At 39.5% G+C, this 21,084-nt stretch overlaps 2 protein-coding genes across 4 annotated transcripts in view; both read right to left on the bottom strand.

The window, feature by feature from the left end:
- orai2 (ORAI calcium release-activated calcium modulator 2) lies at positions 1 to 6,809 on the bottom strand. The gene is made up of 3 exons (XM_028466625.1): positions 6,511 to 6,809; positions 3,852 to 4,090; positions 1 to 1,739 (listed from the first exon to the last, which is right to left on the bottom strand). The coding sequence occupies exons 2-3, from the start codon at positions 4,080 to 4,082 to the stop codon at positions 1,167 to 1,169; spliced, it is 804 nt and encodes a 267-aa protein (XP_028322426.1). The 5' UTR covers positions 4,083 to 4,090; positions 6,511 to 6,809; the 3' UTR covers positions 1 to 1,166.
- A 2,485-nt stretch (positions 6,810 to 9,294) lies between these two features.
- usp28 (ubiquitin specific peptidase 28) overlaps positions 9,295 to 21,084 on the bottom strand; it is a 28,226-nt gene continuing 16,436 nt past the window's right edge. For all 3 annotated transcript variants that reach the window (XM_028466228.1, XM_028466229.1, XM_028466227.1), the window contains 15 exons: positions 20,788 to 20,883; positions 20,546 to 20,725; positions 20,248 to 20,450; positions 19,585 to 19,655; positions 18,601 to 18,829; positions 17,244 to 17,573; positions 16,981 to 17,102; positions 14,549 to 14,827; positions 14,373 to 14,468; positions 13,984 to 14,162; positions 13,358 to 13,436; positions 12,768 to 12,847; positions 11,809 to 11,932; positions 11,357 to 11,555; positions 9,295 to 9,708 (listed from right to left, as the gene is read on the bottom strand). In XM_028466228.1, the coding sequence (XP_028322029.1) occupies positions 9,533 to 9,708; positions 11,357 to 11,555; positions 11,809 to 11,932; positions 12,768 to 12,847; positions 13,358 to 13,436; positions 13,984 to 14,162; positions 14,373 to 14,468; positions 14,549 to 14,827; positions 16,981 to 17,102; positions 17,244 to 17,573; positions 18,601 to 18,829; positions 19,585 to 19,655; positions 20,248 to 20,450; positions 20,546 to 20,725; positions 20,788 to 20,883 (2,443 nt within the window). In that variant the 3' untranslated portion in view covers positions 9,295 to 9,532. The remainder of the gene's footprint in view (positions 9,709 to 11,356; positions 11,556 to 11,808; positions 11,933 to 12,767; positions 12,848 to 13,357; positions 13,437 to 13,983; positions 14,163 to 14,372; positions 14,469 to 14,548; positions 14,828 to 16,980; positions 17,103 to 17,243; positions 17,574 to 18,600; positions 18,830 to 19,584; positions 19,656 to 20,247; positions 20,451 to 20,545; positions 20,726 to 20,787; positions 20,884 to 21,084) is intronic.

The following is a 21,084-nucleotide window of genomic DNA, read 5'->3' as shown; positions in this document are numbered from 1 at the left end:
GCAGTTTGAGGCTTTTATTCTGAGATGTCTATAACGAGTGTGTGACCTTTGCACTTTTATTCTGAGAGGAGAAGAATAGCAAAGAAGCCAAAAAGCAAAACAGTGTTTCGATTAGAGTGTGGCTGTCCACCGTGCAAAGCTTTGGTCGATACTCTCCGTTGGAATGTGATTGGTTTATTCTCCGTACACAAACAAACACCAATCCAGTTATTTTTGCTACATAAAGCTCTGACAGGCATCTAATATACTTGTAATCTGAGATTATCCTGGTGTTACCACCAGTTTGACCTTTGCACTCCACATTCACAACACCTCAGACACATCACAAACTGTGTGTGTGTGTGATCACAGTAAAGCAAATACAGTTCTTAAAAGGCAATATACGTTGTTTAAGGCAAAACATGTATAAATATACTGTAGATCTGGACAGAAATAATTTATAGTGATGCACATTGAGCAACATCAGTGAACAGAAGGTAAACATATAGAAGGCGTTTCTCAAAATATGTAACATTTTTTAAGACTCAGCAGCATGCGGCTTCAGACAGAGACAACATCAAGTTATGCAGTTTGGTTTAAGGAATCCGTAACAGAAGGAATAAATCATGTAATCTGTAAATTTCAGGGTGTACCGTAACCGTAAACATGTGGCACATCACGTCTCATTTGCAGTAATCCAATATATCAAAAACATAATATTCATGATTAATAAGTGCTCATTAAACAGGCAAGCTTACACGTTAGACACTGGCATGTAACTCGTGTTTGGTTCAATTGGTTGAATTGCGCCAGTTAAGAAAGTAACCAGGTTAAGTAACAGTCTGTAGCTTTGGGTGGAGAGGTCAGTGGATGTGGTGAAATTGAGCTGAAACAGTGTTTTGGTTTCTCTTATCAGTGTAAATATACAGAGAAATGACGTGAGAGTCAGACTGATTGGCTTTGGACTGAAGCTTAAAGTTTTCAATGATAAAAACAAAAACACTGGCGCGTCTGAAATGAAACAACAACAAAAACACAATAGCCCTTTTTTTTTTCTCAATCTGTAAACTTTGAAACTCTATTTTTGACCTACGGCACGTTTAAAAGACAGAAAAAGTCACAGGATGTTCCAGATTGTGAAAATAAATTAGCGAGCGATGTGGACAGGCTGGTTTAAAGTGCCAACTTCACACCGTCAGCAGCCCTCGCTCGTGGCCGTCCAGCTGCACTTTGATCTTGTGCAGTTCCTCGATCTCCTGGTGGTGGCGCTCCGTTTTGTGGCGCACCAGCGAGCGATAGAAGTGAATGGTGAACAGGATGAAAATCACCCCAACGGGAACCATGATGATGGTGGAGGCCAGCGCCGCCTGGAACCCACTGTTCTGCCGTGGTGGGGTGGAAACCCCCGGACCCGGGGTGGGCCCCACGCCGCCCGCCCTTCTGTCCCCGCCCGAGTCCACGGGAAGGAACTTCATCCAGCAGAGCAGCACCACCTCAGCCAGGAAGAGCAGGATGCCCAGCGCGGTGGAGAAGCCCCAGGCCAGCTCGATGTAGTGGTGCATGCGCTCGTGGGGCGACTCGCTGACCGAGTTCAGGTTGTGGATGTTGCTGACGGCCTCTACGTTGGGGAGGATGCAGGTGCTGATGAGCAGGGCGAAGAGGTGCACGGCCACCAGCACGGTGGTGCACACGCTGAAGGCGATGAGCAGCACGTGTGGGTAGTTATACTTCACCTCCAGCTGCACCTCCACCATCGCCACCTGCAGCGGGTCAATGACACCATCTTTACCTTCACAAGTCAGTGAGGGAAAACTCAAAGTTCGATGAATAATTTATACAAACTAGACTCAATTAAGGCCCATTTGACATAAAATATAATCATAAAAATATCATGAAAATGTGTGATATTCAGGGTTAAAATCATTACATTTGCCCATTACAATTACATCTTTAATTATCCATGTTCAATTACAACTACATTCTCAATTACAATTAATCACAATTACTGAACCTTTTAAAAAAAAAAAAGCCCATAAAACAGAACTTTCCTCTTGTGTTTGCATCTGTAATAAAAAAGGTCAGTTTAACTCACGTCTTAAATCAGCTGTAAAATACACTGAACATATTATCTACAATCTAGATGTTTCTCTTGGTTACCTTGTTAGGCTTCCTAATCAATGAAAACATTGGCATTAATGTTTTTGTTGTGGGTGTCTGAGCCTTTTTTCTGTCAGTTTAACCCTAGATTTCAATTATTTAAAAAAATGATAGTGGGAAAACTTTACATGAAACATAATTTCAGAATTAATAACTACATATGTGTAAGCCATAGAACTGTAACATGACTCCACAGTTTTTTGTTTAATTGAAATGTAATTGACAGTTTTTAATTGCCGAATTTCCATGACAATTAAAAAAAAGTCAATTATCTGAACTCTATTACAATTTAATTTGAATTAAAACAGCAAAGGTTTTTCAATTACAATTGTAATTAATTATGAATTACACATTTACAATTACATATAAATTGTAATTACAATTATAAGTACACAATCATAATAATCTGAACCCACAACACATTAAAAACACATTTCAGATGAAGTTCTGCTTTCGCTTTCAGTCACAGGATAACTTGATTACTAGTCTAACCGTAACATGTTGCATGGAATCTTGAATGAGATTATTGGCAGAATCGGACATATTAGTCTTTTAGTTACACTTTCGAGACATTTTACTGCTGAAAAATAGCATGTAAATGTGTGATATTGTCCCACAACATCCATGAGGCATTTCATTGTCACATTGTGGTCCAATTTAAAATAACTAGTCTGATTGCTTTCTTCCATCCATGTCAGAACGTGAATTCACATTGTTAAGTCCATTTTCCACGATCATGGAAAATCAGGGGCCCTACTTCTTTCTTTCACAACGTTTTATTAAACAGTTGCTATTTTTGTCATGTTGATGGCAACTTTCCAGGTGAGGGGTAAGGAAACTTGAAGATGTTTTCCCTTCTCTTGGATTTTTTTGTGCCGTGTATTGCACACAGTGCAGATGTGCTGTGCTTTCTTTATCAGCAATGAGTCCGACATAGGGCTGGGCAATAAGGACCAAAACTCATTTCTCAATATTTTTTTCTCAAAGTCAGAGCAGAAAAACTATTCTAGGTAAAATTTGCAGATGAAAAATGCCAAACAGGCTTATTTATTAACAAACACTGCACAATATGAGCCACTTTTGGCTTTTCCTCCTCTAAGGGACAGCATGTGTGAGTGAGTTCCGTAGTGCGTCTCGTTTAGGATGCACTCAGTAATCCATTTAACTGTGCTTTTCATGCTGGTCTGAGAAGTAGCAAAAGCAGTGACTCCTAAAAATAATAATTTAATCCAAAATAAGCTATAAAAACACACATATATACAGTATATATATAGACAATATTGCAATTTACTATATCACCAAAATAGAAAACTCAATATAACTTGAATATCGATATATTGCCCAGCCCTAGTCTGATATGTTTTGTTTGTGAGGCTTGGGAATAAATTCACAGCCAACTCGCATTTTTTTCATTTTGACAAATCTGAACACAACGTTGCTGCTTCTGTGTGTTAAACATATTGGCGACAAAAATGTGATAATGTTGTTCTGTGACTGTCGGGAAAGCTACACCAGCAACAAAGCAAAACCAGTCAAAAGTAGGCACCGTAAACAATTGATAAGAACTGGAGAATATCCTGTTTGTTAAAGCTTTAGCCATAGTTTAAACCCAGTGCTTGGACTAGGCTTTATGTTTGGGGCCATAATCAGTTCTTATTGTTGTACTTTCCTGCAGTTAATTTCCGCCCCAATAGAAGAGAAGTAACCGATCTTACCATTGCAAACCCTGAGAGCAGCGCTGAGGTCCTGCTGGACGCCTTCAGCTTGGCTCGGCTCAGATAGAGCTTCCTCCAGGACAGCGCCTGTGCTGAGTGGTGGTTGGAGCTCACCAGCTCCAGGTAACTGCGTCTCACCCAGTCCCTGTAGTCCATCCCTTCGGAGTCAGCAGCGCGCTCTGAGACGGCTGGCGCCGGCGAGCCCATGGGCACGTTTAGTTCACTGCTCATGGCTCCCACTGCACGGACAGGAGGACACGTCAGAGCCGACTCCACGTTTCTATTAATATCTCTTTATTCACGAAACAGAAATATTCCCACAACCCCCAGTGAACTTCGTCTGTGAGACGGCCAACATGCTGTCGAGTCTGACACAGGAATGTTTGGCTCACGCATATCTTTGGTCAAGAGCCAGAGGAGCGCTGCAGCATCCGGTGAGAGACAGCAGGAAACTGAGAATGACATTCATAAACAGCCAGTTTGGCTCTAAGAATCCATGCAGCTCATTCATTTCCATTCTGTCACAGTTTGTGGCTGCACAAGAATTAACACTATAAGTAGTGCCCTAAAAAATCTCATATTTTTCCAAACTGCGTGTTATCCACATACATTTTTTTTTTTATTCTGTTTTTTTTTTTTTTTTTATAAATATTGCTAATTTTTTTTCATCAAATATTAGTTTTTAACTCCTGTGAATAAACAAAACAAATAATATTTTAAATAAAGACAACCAAATGGAAGCTCCGCCCCTTTCTAGTGACACGCTGCAAACAGGGAGGGAGGGGCTCTCTTAGGACACTTAAGTCCTTTCTATGTGGAGTTTGCATGTTCTCCCCCATGCTTGCATGGGATATCTTCAGGTACACCATTACCTCCCAGGTAAGCTAATGCTAGGCTAATGCAGTCCTAGGTTAATGCTACTGTTAATGCTGGGCTAATGCTATTGCTAAATTAATTCTAGGTTAATGCTAATCCAATGCTAGGCTAATGCTAATCCAGGGCTAGGCTAATGCTACTGCTAGGCTAATGCAAGGTTAACGCTAATCCAGGGCTAGGCTCATACTACTGCTAGGTTAATGCTAACCCAGGGCTAGGCTAATGCTATTTGAAAAATGAATGTGGAAAACACTAAATTTGAAAAAAAAAAAATTGATTTCATAAGGCACTGTATGAGATGGAACAAAGGAAAGAATAACCAGGAATTTTTAAAGTTACAGCTTTAGGTTTCCATCCTTCCAGGTAGGGCAATATGACCAAAACTCATATATCAATAATTTTTCTCAAAATGGCAAAATATGATATATCTTGATATTTTTTTTAACTCAAAGTCTTACCAGAAAGACAATTCTGACACTTTTGGCTATTTCCTCCTATAAGGGACAGCACGTGTGAGTGAGTTCTGTAGTGTGGGTTAGGATGCATGAAATCCATCTAAATGTGTTGTCATGCTGTTCTGAGAAGTAGTGAAATCAGCAACTCCTAAAACGAGCATTTAAATAAAGAATAAGCTATAAAATAAAAAAATAAAAAAGTAGTGGTATTTAATATTGTATTTTTCTATATCGCCAAAGTACAAAACTTGATATATCTTGAATCTCGATATATTGCCCAGGAAATTTGTGTTATTAAATTTTGAGTTTTTAAACCTGTGACAGAAAGGGATGACATCACAGCAGCTTTAACACTGTTCCTTTTAATTTCCCAGAACCAACACAGTACAGGTTTTCTAAGTTTGTACAAACTTCACCAAACAAATTGCAATATTTCCATTTCCTAATTTCTTAGACATATTTCTGAAGTTTGGACTGAAGTGAAAAAATAATTTAGGATTAAACAGCAGCACTTGAAATGATTGGACATTACAAACAGGTTAAAAACAAAGACTAATATGTTACCTACATGCAAAGTTAATCTTTAGGCCAGTTTAGGCCCATGAACATATGTTTAAGACATCCATGGTTTACCTTCGGGCCCTGCCGTCCCTTTTAATGACAAACTTATTCTAATTCTCTCATTTCTACAAGGAATAGATGAAGCTGATCTAACCAAAACTAAAAGAAATGATTTTTGATAAATCAAAATGCCTTCACTTTCTGAATATTTCATCTGAGGAACATAAATAAAGCACTTGTTTGATTCAGTGGCACTGAATTAACCTGTCAGTATCAGCTACTTTTAAATGATATAATGCTTAAAAACATATTAACACCTTTAGCCAAAACTATTTTGCTGTCTCAATGAAAATACCTGTTTAAAGTAAAGGATAATAAATAAATAAATAAACACATTTTAACCCCAAAAGTTTATTCTGCTGCTAAAATCATTCAAAGCAAAAGCAGTTTTTTTTTTTTTTGGGTCCCGATCCCCATGTTGGGAACCCTAAAGATCCCCTGCTCAGCAGATGAGTTTAACTTTAGGCTTAGTGTATATTTAGTCCAGTGTTAAGTTTCCAAACCCAGCTAAACTCTGGGCTACGACACACTAGCTTCAATCAAAACTATTAAAGAAAGCAACACAGTCCAAGTCTGAGGAATATAAATGACAATAAACGAGTGTAAACACGCAGAATTACCTGCGTTAGCACGTCATGCTAACTAGACAACATGGAAGCAGCATTAGCTTCTTACTTCTGCGGTTCCGTTTCAAACTGTCTTCTTACCTTCGTGTCTAAGTGTCCGTGGACTCTGTGAATAGTTCCTCGGTCCTTAACTCTTCAGTTTGGGGCTGATAAAGTAGTAAAGTGAGAGCGGAGCTGTGGTGAAGCTGTCCCGGGTGTAGCTTAACAGCTACAGCGGCTGAGGTGCTGCTGAGCTCGGCTGCTCCAGTCACACACTGAACACTGGTCCAAAGCCTCCGCCATGACAGCCAAGAACCGGCCTAACGGCTTTGCTCAACACCGAGGAGACTCACCTGCTGTCGGCTGCCTCAGGTGCTCACACAGCAGGAGAGGGAGGGTTGGAAAAGTGAGCCTTTCAAAATAAGCGCGCTTCCTTCAAAATAAAAGCCTGCCTGTGAGGTAGTGCTGCTGCTCATTTATCACTCACATACTCACCATATGGACTAGTCTAGCGGTGTCAAACTCTTTGTAGTTCAGGGGCCAATACGGATAGGTTTAATATTATCCGGAGTTTTTGAGTAATTTATGTTTATGTATGATTCTTTTGAAATGCGAAAAAATACCTAACTAGTCTTTTACTATGGTCTACTGCTGGTGGTCATTCATATACATCAATGTATATAAGTCCCGCCTTCGTCCTATAGACCCCTATACAAATGGAAACAAGCACCGTGATCTTCCAGCCAATAGGCTTTGACTTCCTGTTGCGCAGACTGTCAATCAAAGTGAATGCTGACCTCTGCACGGAAACAAGGCCGCGCGTCACAACAGCAAACAGGTAAATATGTTTTTGGCTCTTATCTGACCCATAGACCTATATCAATGTGACCCAATGCAACATTGTTATGTTTCGCCATGCGTGTACAGAAAAGTAGAGGCGTGGCTTCTGGTAGATTGGCAGAGGCAGGGGGAGGAATTCGAGCTGTTTAGGGCGGGACTTAGGGAGACTTTTCTCAGAAACTCAGGATATTAGCTTTAAGTTGGGCCGCAGAGGTGGGGAATTGAACAATTTCAAAATTAGTGCTACTTTGCACTTCCATGTATAAATGAAATAAAAGTATGTGCCAGAAATTCTGAACATCAGAACGAGAATTCTATGACAAAATTATCACTTTGTAGAGTTTAAATTCAGCGTCTTGCTTTGGTTTTAAATCAGGTTTTTAATTAGAACAGAAAAGTGTCAGCCAATAAGAAGAGAATCAGAGTCATTAGAATAGTTTATTATGTTGACGTTGTGTGACAAATTTGAAAGCAGCAACAATAAAAGGCTTTTTTGCTTCATGTTGTAGCTGAAAAAGGTGAACTTCACTACTTATAAATTGCTTATACTGTGGCAATGAACCTCTGTACGTGTAAAAGGAAAGGAAGGCACGTGTGTTTCATGTTTTGAGGTGTGGTAACATATCCTACTGAGAACCAGTAAAACTGTTTCTGTGTTTTCCTGTCACTTTGAAGCTAAAACAACAATTTACAGTTGATCGTTTTATAAACACATTTATCTGTGTTTGTGATGTTATATTTTAAAACATATTTCCCAAGGTGGACAACTGATCGGGGTTCCACTGAAAAATAATTAACCACGCTTCTCTCTGAAATGAAATCCATTTCAAAATTCATTTGTTAAATCAGGTACCATTTTTTTTAAAAACACACACTTTATAACAACAAAAAAAATACATTTATATTCAAGATTCTTGAATATAAATACGGAACTTCCAAGCTAGTTATTGATTAGCTGATGCTATTTAATCTTTTTAATGTTTATAATTATTGACATCGTAGTAATTTACCATGCTGAAACTAGATTATAATGTTTGTTGTGTTCACAATTGAAGAAATAGTATTAATATTGAAAAGAAAAAAAAATTCCTAATGATATTTGTTAGTTGTTTGTCTTTTCCTGACGTGGATATTTCGTTGTATTGATTTAAATTGTCTAAGATTAAAATAAAACTTCCCATCATCTCATTCTAACACGAGGAGTCTTTAAAAAGGTTAAAAGACTGAAAAGATAGACAAACGTCTACTAAAATGGGCAGAAATGAATCGTCTGGTTCTCAACAGGATATAATGGATGTGGACATTGTGAAGTCAACACCTGACCACCGTTAGACCTTTTTCCTAACTTTACCTACTAAAATCTATTGCGGAACAATACAAAGTAATACAAAACATAGATTTAAAAAAAAAAAAAGCTAATACATTTTCTCTGTGTGCAGTAAGAAGCCTCGTGGAAAGGCGTCTTCGTGTATTTTTACTGCTGAGCAACACCATCCACAACAAGCCCCATCAGTCACTGCGTGTTCAACATGTTATCAATTATTAGGAAAAAAAAAAACTGTTGGTATTATTAATAAGCTTTGCAGTTGCTCAATTTTATTATTTGACATCCACTGATCATGTCTTGTGTAAATCATTGCCAGCCTCTGACAAGGCTTAAAATAATATAATAGCAAATATTTTTAATCTTTAAAAACCAATGTATGGTGAAAATAGTACAAATATTTCAACTTTTTTCTTTTTTTCTCTAAATTTCCAATAGATTTTACAGTCATTGAAAAAATTCCACAGCATCATTAAGCCTGTATGCTGCTCGATGCTGCCCCTACAGTGAGACACAGGTACTGTAAATACCAAGTCTACAAAAAGTGTAGAGCTACACGAGTCTGCACAGGTTATAATGAAGTCAGAAATATGCAAAACTTAATGATTAAAATGAGTGAAATTTAAAGACAATAGTAGGAATTGTTATGTGTGAAAAACAACACAATTTTAAACAGTTTCCTCAGAAGACCAGGGAGGTTTTAAACAGACACGAAGGCCTAATGTGAGCATTTGTGCAAAGATTTTGGGGTAACTTTATTGATATGATGTCCAAACCTGACAGTCAGTTCTCCTAACAACCCCCACTGGATGGTAGTAAATCACAATGACACACTCCTGCAATGCCAGACTGTAAAATATTCAATCCTACAGTCTGCCAGAACCGCACCATCCATCAGCCGAGTTGCTCGCAGATTTCAAAGTTCAAAGGGGTTTCTAAGGGTGGTTTTCCCTCAGGACTTTACTTCACAGTGACGACTGAGGTGCTGGTGATAGACTCCATGACGGCTGCCAGGCGGCTGCACAGGTCGTGAGCCTGGCTGACGTGCACTTTTGGAGGGTCTTTAAGCAGCACCATCTCTGCTGAACCGTCCAGGACTCTGGGCAGCAGCTCCCCCAACTTCACCTGCAGCGAGTCTGAGCACGAAAATCACAGATACATTCAAATTCATACATAGAAGGACAAGAAAGTGCACAAAATATCTCCAAAAGCACACAAACACTTTGTTCTTTCCTGTATTAATGATCATATTATTAATTATTCACATTTCTTCTGGCCCCCACATTGATAAAAGTTGTTCTAGGGCAGGGGTCTACAACCTGCAGCTCTGGAGCCTCATGTGGCTCTTTGACTCTTATGCAATGGCTCTCTATAGCTTTAAAAAAACTATTGAAATAAATAGTTATTTTCTTACAGAGGCTATTAATGATTATTGGCAAATAAAATCAAGATATAACAATTTGTTAACCTTAAATAAATCACGTTGTGCAATGACTCAGCACCTTCCTACTTCACCTCCTGCAACATCTACAGACCATCAACTTTCCTGAACCTGTGGCTTAAATCCCTGGTAAGATAACTAAACCAACAAAAACACTATTCTGGAAAAAAATAGAGATTTTAATTACATGGGGACAGATTCATTTAACCACCAATGTGCCGGGTAAATATGCATGTTTATGTGTGGCAAGAAATGAGCAATTAGCATGTACTGACCACATGATCATGCGCTATCAAATTCAACTTACTTTTTGTAGCCTTTCAAATACATTAACTAAAAAAAAAATCTTCTTTATATAACATTGTGTTCATGTAAACTGAGATGTGTAAGAATTTGAAGATACAAGGTACTGTTTTATTTCTTGATGTCAATTTATTTTATTTTAAACTATTTCTAAGTTGCCATTTACATGATCAACATAAATCAAATTAAATCAAACATTATTCTATATCATTTTAACTGTATAATACACTGTATTGTCTTCATTGAGAAGGTATTTTTTTGGCTCCAGGAGGACTTTAATCCAGGTGAGATGAGGCAAAATGGCTCCTTGTAGAGTAAAGGTTGCAAACCCCTGTTCTAGGGCTTAAAAATTGATCAATAGATTCTTAATTGATAAAAAAATAGTCATTTTATATGGTGCATAGAGTATTTACATGTTTTTAGTCAGTATTTCCCTTTGAATATGGGCGTGGTATTATTTTGAAGATTTCAGCCAATCATCTTTCACATATCATGTTGTCGTCACAGCAGGCTAACGGTTTAGCACCCTGTAGTCTATATCAGTGGTTCCCAACCCTATTTGGGTCAAGTACCCTCTTTCTTTTATTTCTAAATCCAAGAACCTTTTTTTTTTTTCAAAAATCCAAGTCCCTCATTTGTCCTATTGAGCATTATGATGGAATAAATGATTGGGAATCACACATTTTAAAGAATCTCATTTTGTAAATAACAGTATTTAGTGTCTCACGAATAGATGTATTTCTATAGTTTTTATAATATCTCAACATCTCCCACCTGAGACTTGTATTTTCAGTTCATGTTCTAATCAAGATAATTTCCATCATCATTAATAAAAAACTAAAAAATAAACATCATAAAACCGCATGTTTTTAATGCTTTCATTTGTTAATTTTCCACTTTTTCTTTCTCTCAAGTACCCCCTGTAGTGCCATCGCGTACCCCTAGGGGTACATGTACCCCCATTTGAAAAAAAACTGGTCTATATGAACTTTATTTACAGTATGTGCTGAGCCACCACTGCCCACGAGGAGTTTACACACCTTCCATGTCCTGGCCCAAACAGCAGCACCAGTGGCTGCGGATGCTCTCCATGGCGTCCCGGTCCTCCGGGCACAAAGCCGCGTCACGGCTCATCAAGTGGAGGCAAGGAATGACTGCCTCATCCATGACGGCGACGCCCTCCTCCACTTTGCCCTCCTCGCCACTTCGAAACAGTCGTGAGGCGCTCTCGTTTAACGTCTGAGGGATAAAAACGGAGAAGCCATTTCACACTGGACACACTTTGTAACTTTCCCTCATTCTGACTACGATAATTCATGGCTTTTCTGTCTTTTTTTTTACTTTCCAGTGTTGCTGAATTGGATGGTCTAAAGGGCCAAATATGGCCCCCGGGCCTTGAGTTTGACAAGTGTGCTGTAGAGCGAAGTGCTGTGGGTGCTTCTGCAGGTCATTTTCTGATCATTTCATCACAGCCATCATTCATCCTACTTACGAGGAGGCACTTCCTCCTGTAGCCTGCGATCAGGGTCTTGTCCATGCCACGTTTCTCGCCATTCTTCAGCAGTGTGACATTGGTCTCGTAGGCATGGGCCAGGTAGATCAACGCCTCACGTATCCTGCGTGGAAACAGACACACTGATACTCTGCACAAAAGATTTCAAAAACCTTCTACTCCCGATCATCTCGTATAGAGAATCTTAGGGAAGTCTAGACAAACATCTGACGTGTTGCATTTTTTAATCTGACTGTTGCTTCCTGGGGTGCAAAATTGTGTGGTGTTTTTTAACCCTTTAGGTATGCCTTAGTGACTTTGGGTGTGTCTGAATAGTCCCTCCTATCTCCTTTCCTATGAGCCTTTCCTCTGAGCGTTCACGGAAACTCACAATGACTGAAAACAGAGCACTCGTTCAACTTTTTTAGCCAAATTATGTTTCATATAAATATACGTCATATTTCATTCACCTAGGAATGCTTGAGTTAGTTTGAGAAGAAGAAAGCCTCTGGACTATACGTCGCACTGGTAAATTGGTCGTTTTCCAAGAAATTTACGATTTTTGAGGAAAAGATCACAGTTATATGCTATAAGTGGCATGTCCAGATGTTAGACTACGTTGAATTGGCTTGATTTGATTCTTGCATTGTTTTAGTCCAGTGTAAAGAATCTAAAAGTAGTTCAGATACTTTACGGCAGTTATTATCTCGCTGTATTGTCAGCTGGCTATGAGAACTCACATTTAAAACCATATTGTGTATTTCTATGAGGGGCTGAGGGGAGGGAAGAGTTCCACAATGTGGGAAATGTAAAGGGGCTTTTAATGATTGTCGTCCAATCAGAGCAGCAGTACATCCTGAGAAGTCACAGCAGCTAATATTACCTAAACATCTTAATACCCACTAAACGTGTTAAATGACACCAGTGTGAGAGTTAACTGGTGAGTGTTTGACACCTACTTGCCATGCTGGTAGTGCTCCAGTCCAGTGAGCAGGTAAACAAACACCGTCCTGAACAGCCTGTAGTCATCATGCCACTGCTGAGAGTGAAAAGCAGCAGTCATTTCACCTTGTACTTCCTCTACACTGTGTTTCCCATGCACTCAGCCCCAGAACAGGAACAAATAGGTTGTTATTAAAAAGAGTTTCTCATTTAAAACAGGGGAATGTTTCTCAAAGTGTAATTGTTAACAATATGGAACAACAAATACACAAGACTGAAAACATTTGTGTTTTTAACGCGCCCACAGTTCACACGATTATACACAATAACAAGATAAAAGGAAACAATTTTAGGAAAAAACGTGCAAAAAAATGCAGCATAGTGAAGATGTCAGTGAAATACAGTACCTGTGAAACTTTGCCATATATCAAGTTTTTACCATCTAAATGTAGGACTACTGTCACATAAATAATGAAAATATTTTATTATATGCGCGTCCTTTATAAAATTCTACTTTATTTTGTAGGATGTCTGTTTCGGCACTGAAGTGGGATGTCTGCTTGTAGTTTTAAGTATGAATTGATTTGATGTGGCTGAGTGAAGGTACCAGGTATTCCTCCATGTCCATGTCCTCTGGCTTGATGAGACGCAGCTTGGTGCGAGCCTCCCTCATGATGCTGATGGCTCTGCACGCACACACAAACAGCAGACACAGTTAAACGATGCTGGTGAAAGAGAATTCTCATGAAAGGCAGTGTTTTATTCTGACCACTAGATGGTGCTACATATCTACTGTAGGAACCTCTGTTTTATTTTACAGCTTTACTCTAAGCATATAGACGCAGCAATATTTCTAATAATGTCTTTATCGTGACACCTTTCATTAATAATACTAAATAATAAAATAATAAGTAATTTTTACTTTGAGTACTATTTAATTGACCTACCTGTACTTGTACTTGAATACAATTTCAATCAAGTAAGAGTACTTCTACTTAAGCCAGATATATCAGTACTTTTTACACCTCTTTGTGCTTCTTACTGCATAAAAAACATGACACGATGAGTCCTACTATCCATGCAGATGATAATTTGACATCTATCAGCTACTTAAGCGTTATTAAGCAAGCACATGCCATTTTTCAGCCCACGATTGGAGGAACATTATTAGTTTAAGATCAGGATGAAAGACCAAGTTTACAATGTTTTAACTGTTCTATTTTTTGTCCTAACCTCTCATCAAAGCTGAGGTTGCGGTCTGTGAATTGCTCCAGCAGCGTCCTCTCGATAATTCGCTTGGGCGCTTTATTTTGAAAAAAGTAGACGAGCGAGTGCTGCAGGCGAGTGTCCTCCTGGGGCGTGGCCTCCTCCTGGGAGAGCTCGAACAGGCGGCAGTACTCTTCATGGAAGGCCTGCAAACAATCCGAGGTCAACTACAGTTCCACTTCCTACACAGTTGGTTAGGAACAAAACTTGTAAAGACATGGTGGAAAGATCTTACTTAGCAGTTGATATAAACAATTTATCACCTTTTTTAGTTTGTTTTTGTCCTGAAGGATTTAAAATGTTTTGATAAATGCATTATTAAGACAAACTACAGGGTTGTGATCACTCTGACCCACCTTGATGAGGCCAGCCTCTGGACCTTCCTTGTCAAACACTTGCCTGGCCTTGGCAATGGCCAGAATCACACCCTGCATGGCTGGAGTCAGCATCATCTAATGACACAAAGGTTTCAATGAAGGAATAATAGAGTTTTTTTTTCTTTCTTTTCACTGCATTAGTTTTATTTTCTCACCTCTTCGTTGTATCCGTCAGCGTCAGCCCTCACTGTAATCCGACCCACATTAGGGATGTCCACCTCTGAGACTTCGTTCTCCGTCTGCCGCTGCCTAACAGGTGCCTTCTCGGACTGCTGCTCTTCATCTCCGCGCTCCGCTGCGTGTTCGGGAGCTTCTCCAGAGGCCACCGGTTCAAATACAACCTCAGGGTCTTGACCTGCTTCTTCTCCACTAACTTTCTCCAACTGGTGGTTAGAGGGAGTCTGTTTAATCTGCTCAGCAGGAGGTCCACAAGCCTGATAGGGACAAGTTAGAACATGTGTGTCAAACTCAAGGCCTGGGGGCCAAATCGGGTCCTTTAAAGTTCCCTCAGGAGAAAATGGGTAACACTTTAGCTTAGGGAACACCTATTAACCATTAATTGTTGCTTATTATCATTAGTAACACATTGGCTCTTAATTAGTCATCATTAAGTACTTATTAAGTACTTATTAATGTCTTATTCTTATTAATGCGTTATATACACTTAATGGCAGTCTCGCAGTCCAAACAGCGTTAGGATTAGGATTAGGATTACTGTTGACCCTAACCTTAAACCTAGCATGATGAGATCATAATTCATATACAACAACTTACTACTAATAAGTAATAATTCTGAGGTTATTGAGGGAAAACTCTTAATTAATGGCTTACTGGTTGTATAATAAGGCCATACAGAATAACGCATTAATAACAGGTGCTTAATAATGACTAACTAAGAGTCAATATGTTACTAATTTTCATGCTAATAAGCAACTAATTAATGGTTAATAGATGTTCCCTAAACTAAAGTGTTACCAGAAAATGTTAAAATTGACAGCAAAAATATGACTCATTGTGTAAATCACCAACTAATTCAGTTGTAGAATCTCAGTTATTTTGAACAAGTTGTTTTGAGTACTCTATATAAGTACTTCTATCTAAGTAAAATTATTCCCCAAAATGTCCCCAAATTCAATAAAAATGTATCACAGTCTGATATCTGTCACGTACTGCATAGATATGGTCGGTGCCTTACATAATTTAAATATTATTGGTGGAAGTGCAAACATGGATGATAAAACTGATCATTTTACTGCCTAAAATCTGCAGCCCACATCTGTATTTGGCCCCTGAATTAAAATTAGGTTTGAGACCCCTGGTTGAGAAGGTTTGACTCCTTGAATTCAATGTTCATCCTTATAATTGCCATCCTTGATCCTGTTGTTTTGAACTGTGAGCTCTTCTTGCTCTTCAATTTAATGTACATTTAAACTTCATGTCATATTATTCATCATCGAACATTCAGCACCACTAATCAATGCTACATTAGGACATACAGTATTTAAAATTCCAATTTCAATGATCTTGTCCTGAAGAATATTTGAATAATTGTAAAATGTGTCTTTATGCCCAATAAAGCTACCTGTGTTATTATAAAATGCATTTATTAGACGGATTGTTGAGACATCTGCAGTGATGTGGATAGTAAACCCTTGCTTTGTGGTGAAGAGCGACTCAAGCCTCTTTGTTTAGCAGTTGATCTACTGTATGTTTTAACCTTCACCTACTGTATGGCCATGAGCTATTGATCATGAATACACACGGCTGAAATGTTTTTTCTCTGCAGAGTTTGGCCTGAGATATAGGTTGAGGAGCTCAGAGTAGAGCTGCTGAACCCAGAATTCTTGTCTGACAATGAAACGGAAGAAACATGTTGAGACCTCAATCAGACGCTTAAAATACAAATGTAATGCAAAGATTTAAAACAGTATGATTTCAGATTAAAATTCAAAAAAACAACCCACTTGTATTTATTTTGTTATGTTACTTTATATTGGAGGTATATGTTCCTGTCTGTGGGTTTAGGATTCCTGTTTGTGTCAACACACGCTGTCTTGTCAGTGCGCCAGTATGCATGTGCTGAGAGAGTGATTAGGCTCCCTCGTGTCTCCACTCAGGTGTTCCTCATCTCTTGATTCCTTTCCCTCTCTATTTTAGGAGTGCTTGGACATGTTATTTTTGTTGTTGGTGCCTCGCCTTTGGTCAAAATTGGTTTACAGCAGGTGCAGACATTAACCAGTTTGGGTGTGTTTTCTAAACCTTACCTTTCACCCACTTAAAATACATTTAATTTATTAATCTCGCAGAAAAGCAAGACACATTTAAATTAAATAGAGGCTTCATAATATAAAAGAATCAATAAAAAAACAGATTTTGAACTACCCTCAGAGGGGAAGACCACTGAGATAAGTCCTGATTGACTTTTAGCTCCATGTTGCATTACTTTACACGCTGTCAGACATTAAGTCTGTACCACCAGCACCATGCCAGCTAGTGAAAGTGGATCTTTGACCCAGATGTAAACACATTTATTTTGTGCACTTTAATTTCTGATTCTGGTTATGATTAGACAGAGAGAGGTGCCCACCTGACTCTGTAGCTCAGCTGACGGGGGCCGCGGTGCTTCACTGACAGCTGCGCAGCTCCTCGTGGAGTTTGGCTGGCTGCCCGGGCTCGCTGGTGGAGGTGGTGTTGATGACTTTAATTCCACTGGGGTGAAAAATGAGGCAGGCTATTAGATTATCAGTACGTCCACACGTATAATCAACAAACTGGGTGAAATGTTTTTCTCGTGAGTGAAAGAGTGCATGCTTGATATGCAGGCTGTAATCTCCTCTCACACCTACAGACCTGCAACCTCCTCTCTTAGTTCTGGTTCTGGTCCTCTAGTGTCTTCTGGATCTGCTTGTGTCTGAGAAACAACTCCCTGATCTTCAGTAGAGGATACAGACTGAGGGGCTGGCTCCACAGGCGTTTGCTCCATGTTCTCTAACCCGGGGCTGGGGGGCTCAACGGGGGCCGCTGACTCCTCTTGTGCAGTCGCTGTCTGGCAGAACTGCTCCTGCCATTCACTGAGCTCCTGCTGGAACCAGCGGTTGTCCTCATGCACAAAGCGTCTGAGGACTGGAGGCAGGGAGTCCATGCCACGGAGCACCTGCCCTGTCTCATTGTCTGTGTCCTCTGCAGGGAGGTGAGGTGATAGGAGTTAATTATGCTCTGAGAAAACCCAAGAAATAATCTTAGCTTATTCAATGACTACACATTAGCACTAGTTTCAGCCAACTCTTTGAATGTACGTGACAGACTAAAAAAGTTTAATCTCTCAGTTTGACAAAATAGGGGCTCCACCAAAGATTTTGAACATAACAAAATTACAACTTAAATGTATTTATCCATCCATTTTCTGACCCACTCGTTCCTTTATTCAGGGTCGCTAAGGTCTGCTGGTGCCAATCTGCAGCTCTCATTGGGCATTAGGCATTATGCAGGGGTACAACCTGGACAATTCAGATGAAATTAAATAACGGATTGTATTTTATTACATAACTTAACTCTGAATTATTTTTATTTTTATTATTATTGCTAATAAAATTAATATTGTGAGAATGCTGTAAAGCAATCCTGCAACATCCTGGAGGGTTTCTAAGTTTTATACTTTTCTATTTATTTTCCATTTAAAAAAACATGTTCAGAAGGGTTGCTCTATAGCACCAGCAGTGAAATGGAGGCTAAGGTAATGCGCACGGCCTCCATTTATACCTTTGCTGTTACCTGTAATTGTTACCACAGCAACGTCCCCTGTCCATGTGTCCTTTGACAATTGAAATGTACAGCATTCTCTCTTGTATTTTATCTGTAAATGTAGTTCATCTAGTTATCTAATTATTATTTTAAATTCTACTGTTTTAGTTATTGAAATTTGTTTAGATGAGTGGATTTATTTTATTTTATTTGAGAATAAATAAAATAAATTGTTATTTTTTACTATTATAGGTCTTTTATCCTGGCTGCCATAAGACTGTACAATCGGTCCTACTAATGAGCACTTTTATTATTATTTTTTTAACCTTTTATTTATTTGTGTATTTATGAGTATGTATGGAATCGCACACTGTAAGCTACTGGACACTTGAATTTCCCCTTCTGGGGATTAATAAAGTATCTATCTATCTGATTCCTATCCTATTGTATCTTCTAACAGCATTACCGGTGATGAGTTGGGGCAGCCTGTCGTTAATGTACATGAGGCAGTAGGCGCTGGCGTTGGTCATCCCCCCGAACGAGTCTCGCTCCAGCTCCTCCCATGAGGACGCTGTGATGCTGATGTCATTGTACTTCATCCAGCATTGATTAGCGTGGTCGTAGATGTAAGCCCAGTAATGACCTGCCGAGGCCTGGCCTTCGTGAACTAGAACAGCGTGGAGTCGGTAGGGAACCTAAACCAATGGAGATGCGTCAATCAGTTCCATATATTATGGTTGTATGGATTTGTATAAAATGACGTAAAATATGCAAAACCCTTTGTTCTTCCTAAATGAATGTAAACTGCTGTACAGGGTTGCAGGGGGGGAACGCTTCCATAAGACGCCACTGTAAGACAGAGGAGGGGCTACCAAAGGAACCAGATCACACTATCTCTGTACTTAAAGACTTCCCTATGTACCACCAAGTAAAATATCCAATATTTGAATACTGAGTGTTTCAGCTGTAAGATGTAGGTCAGTGGTTCTCAAATGGGGGTATGTGTACCCCTAGGGGTAAGCAATGTCACTATAGGGTGTACTTGAGAGAGAGAGAGAGAGAGAGAGAGAGAAAGAGAGAGAGAGAGAGAGAGAGAGAGAGAGAGAGAGAGAGAGAGAGAGAGAGAGAGAGAGAGAGAGAGAGAGGAAAAGTCTTAGTCCCACCCAATTATATTTCTCTACTTTCACTTTGTAAAAAAAAATTCGAGTTCAACTAAAATGCAGTTAAAAAATATCAAAAACTAATTCTAGACAAGAAATGTCTTGATATCAAAATGGGGTCACGATCCAAAAAAGGTTGGGAACCACTGCACTCAAGACTGTTTCATTTTCTAAGTAAAATTTTCTCGTCGGACAAAGGGGGTACTTGGATTCAGAAATAAGAGAAGGGGGAGATTTGAGCCGAAAAAGTTTGAGAACCGTGCACTGATATAGGTGAAGGTGGGGCTTACCTGGCAGAGGCTGTTGTCTGAGTACATGCCCTCGAGGGTCTGAGTGAGCCTGTCAATGCTGGCCTTCAGCTCTAACACAAAACAAAAAGTTTCAATTGGACTACCGCAAATAAAAAAAAAAGCAAAACACGAAGAACGTGAAGATTATTCATGGTTCTGTTATTTTTGTAATGATAGAAAAGCTTGGGATTGTGGTTAAATGTGAATTACCACAAAGTAAAACATGATTCTGTGTGCGTGCGTGCGTGCGTGCGTGCTTGTGTGATTATTTATCGCATTTCATACACAAGGCAATTCAAATGATTAAAAAGTCAACAGAAAACATTAAACCCTTTAAATTTCAAGAACAAGATTACAGGTTTGAAATCCACAAACAATAAAAACAATAAATCTACAATAAAATTACTAAAAATCTCCCTTTCAGTCATACGCAACAGAGAAAAAAAGTTTTTTAAAAATGTAAATATTGGATGCTGACTTCAGCTCTGCTGGCAGTTTGTTGCACTTGTTTGCTGCATAACAACTAAAAGCAGCATCACCATGTTTGCTATGAACTCTGGGCTCCACTATCTGACCTGTGTCCATAGATCTTTCTGTTTGTTTCTACAAACAGAGATATTGCAGTCCTGACTCAGTGTGCGTTTGTTGTGGTCCTTGGCTCACCATTGATGTCATTCTCCACTTCGGTCCTCCATCTCTGCAGGCAGGTCTTAACAAAGTGCAGCTCTTCCTCAGTGATGCTGTGGGGCGCTGGGTGTGGGGGGCATTCAGCAGGGGGCCGACACTGAGTGAAGGGCTTGTAAATGGGCGTCCGCTGGCAAGTGAAAACACTGGACTCATCTGAGGAATCAGTTTCTCCAGGGTCACTATGGAGAGCAGGAAGGACATGGAAAACCATGCGTTCATCACCAGATTGAACAACGCTCTTGCTATCATAATAATGGCTAACTTGGTGTAGCACCTGTCGCCTTTAGGGGCGGCCTCGCTGAGAGGTTGTCCGACAGGAGTGGGTGATGATGAGGCCAGTCTGGGGTCCTCTGCTGGGGAAACACTGGAGGGCTTGGTGGTCGTAAACTCCAACACAAACTGCAGCATGTCAGCCAGCGGGTACTTGGTCGGGCCTGAGCCGTAGTTTCTATAACTGCAGGTGCATTCAGGTTGACTTCTGACAGGTTTTGGGGAAAACTTTCACCAGCCACTCACCACTCCAGTTTCTGTTGTAGGACTGCCAGCTGTTCCTTGAGTTTCTTCACCTCTCCTCTTCTCTGGTGGGCCCGATCAATGTTTCTGTGAAGATATCTGTGCCCACAGAAACCAATAAAGCATCTTCAGATTCCTCTTTTTCTCCAAAATAAGTCATATAAATATTTATTTATTGTTGAATGATACTAGAGTTTTTTTCTTTTTGGGGAGGGGAGGTTTCACAAGTAAGATACTGATTCACTACACTTTACTACTTTTCACACATTTACAGGTGGCAGGAAACCATCAGAGAAAACT

This window comes from Gouania willdenowi, chromosome 14, assembly GCF_900634775.1.
Source record: "Gouania willdenowi chromosome 14, fGouWil2.1, whole genome shotgun sequence".
NCBI classification, from domain to species: Eukaryota; Metazoa; Chordata; class Actinopteri; order Blenniiformes; family Gobiesocidae; genus Gouania; species Gouania willdenowi.
Note: the sequence above shows the minus strand (reverse complement) of the source record. Positions and strands in the feature narration are given on the sequence as shown.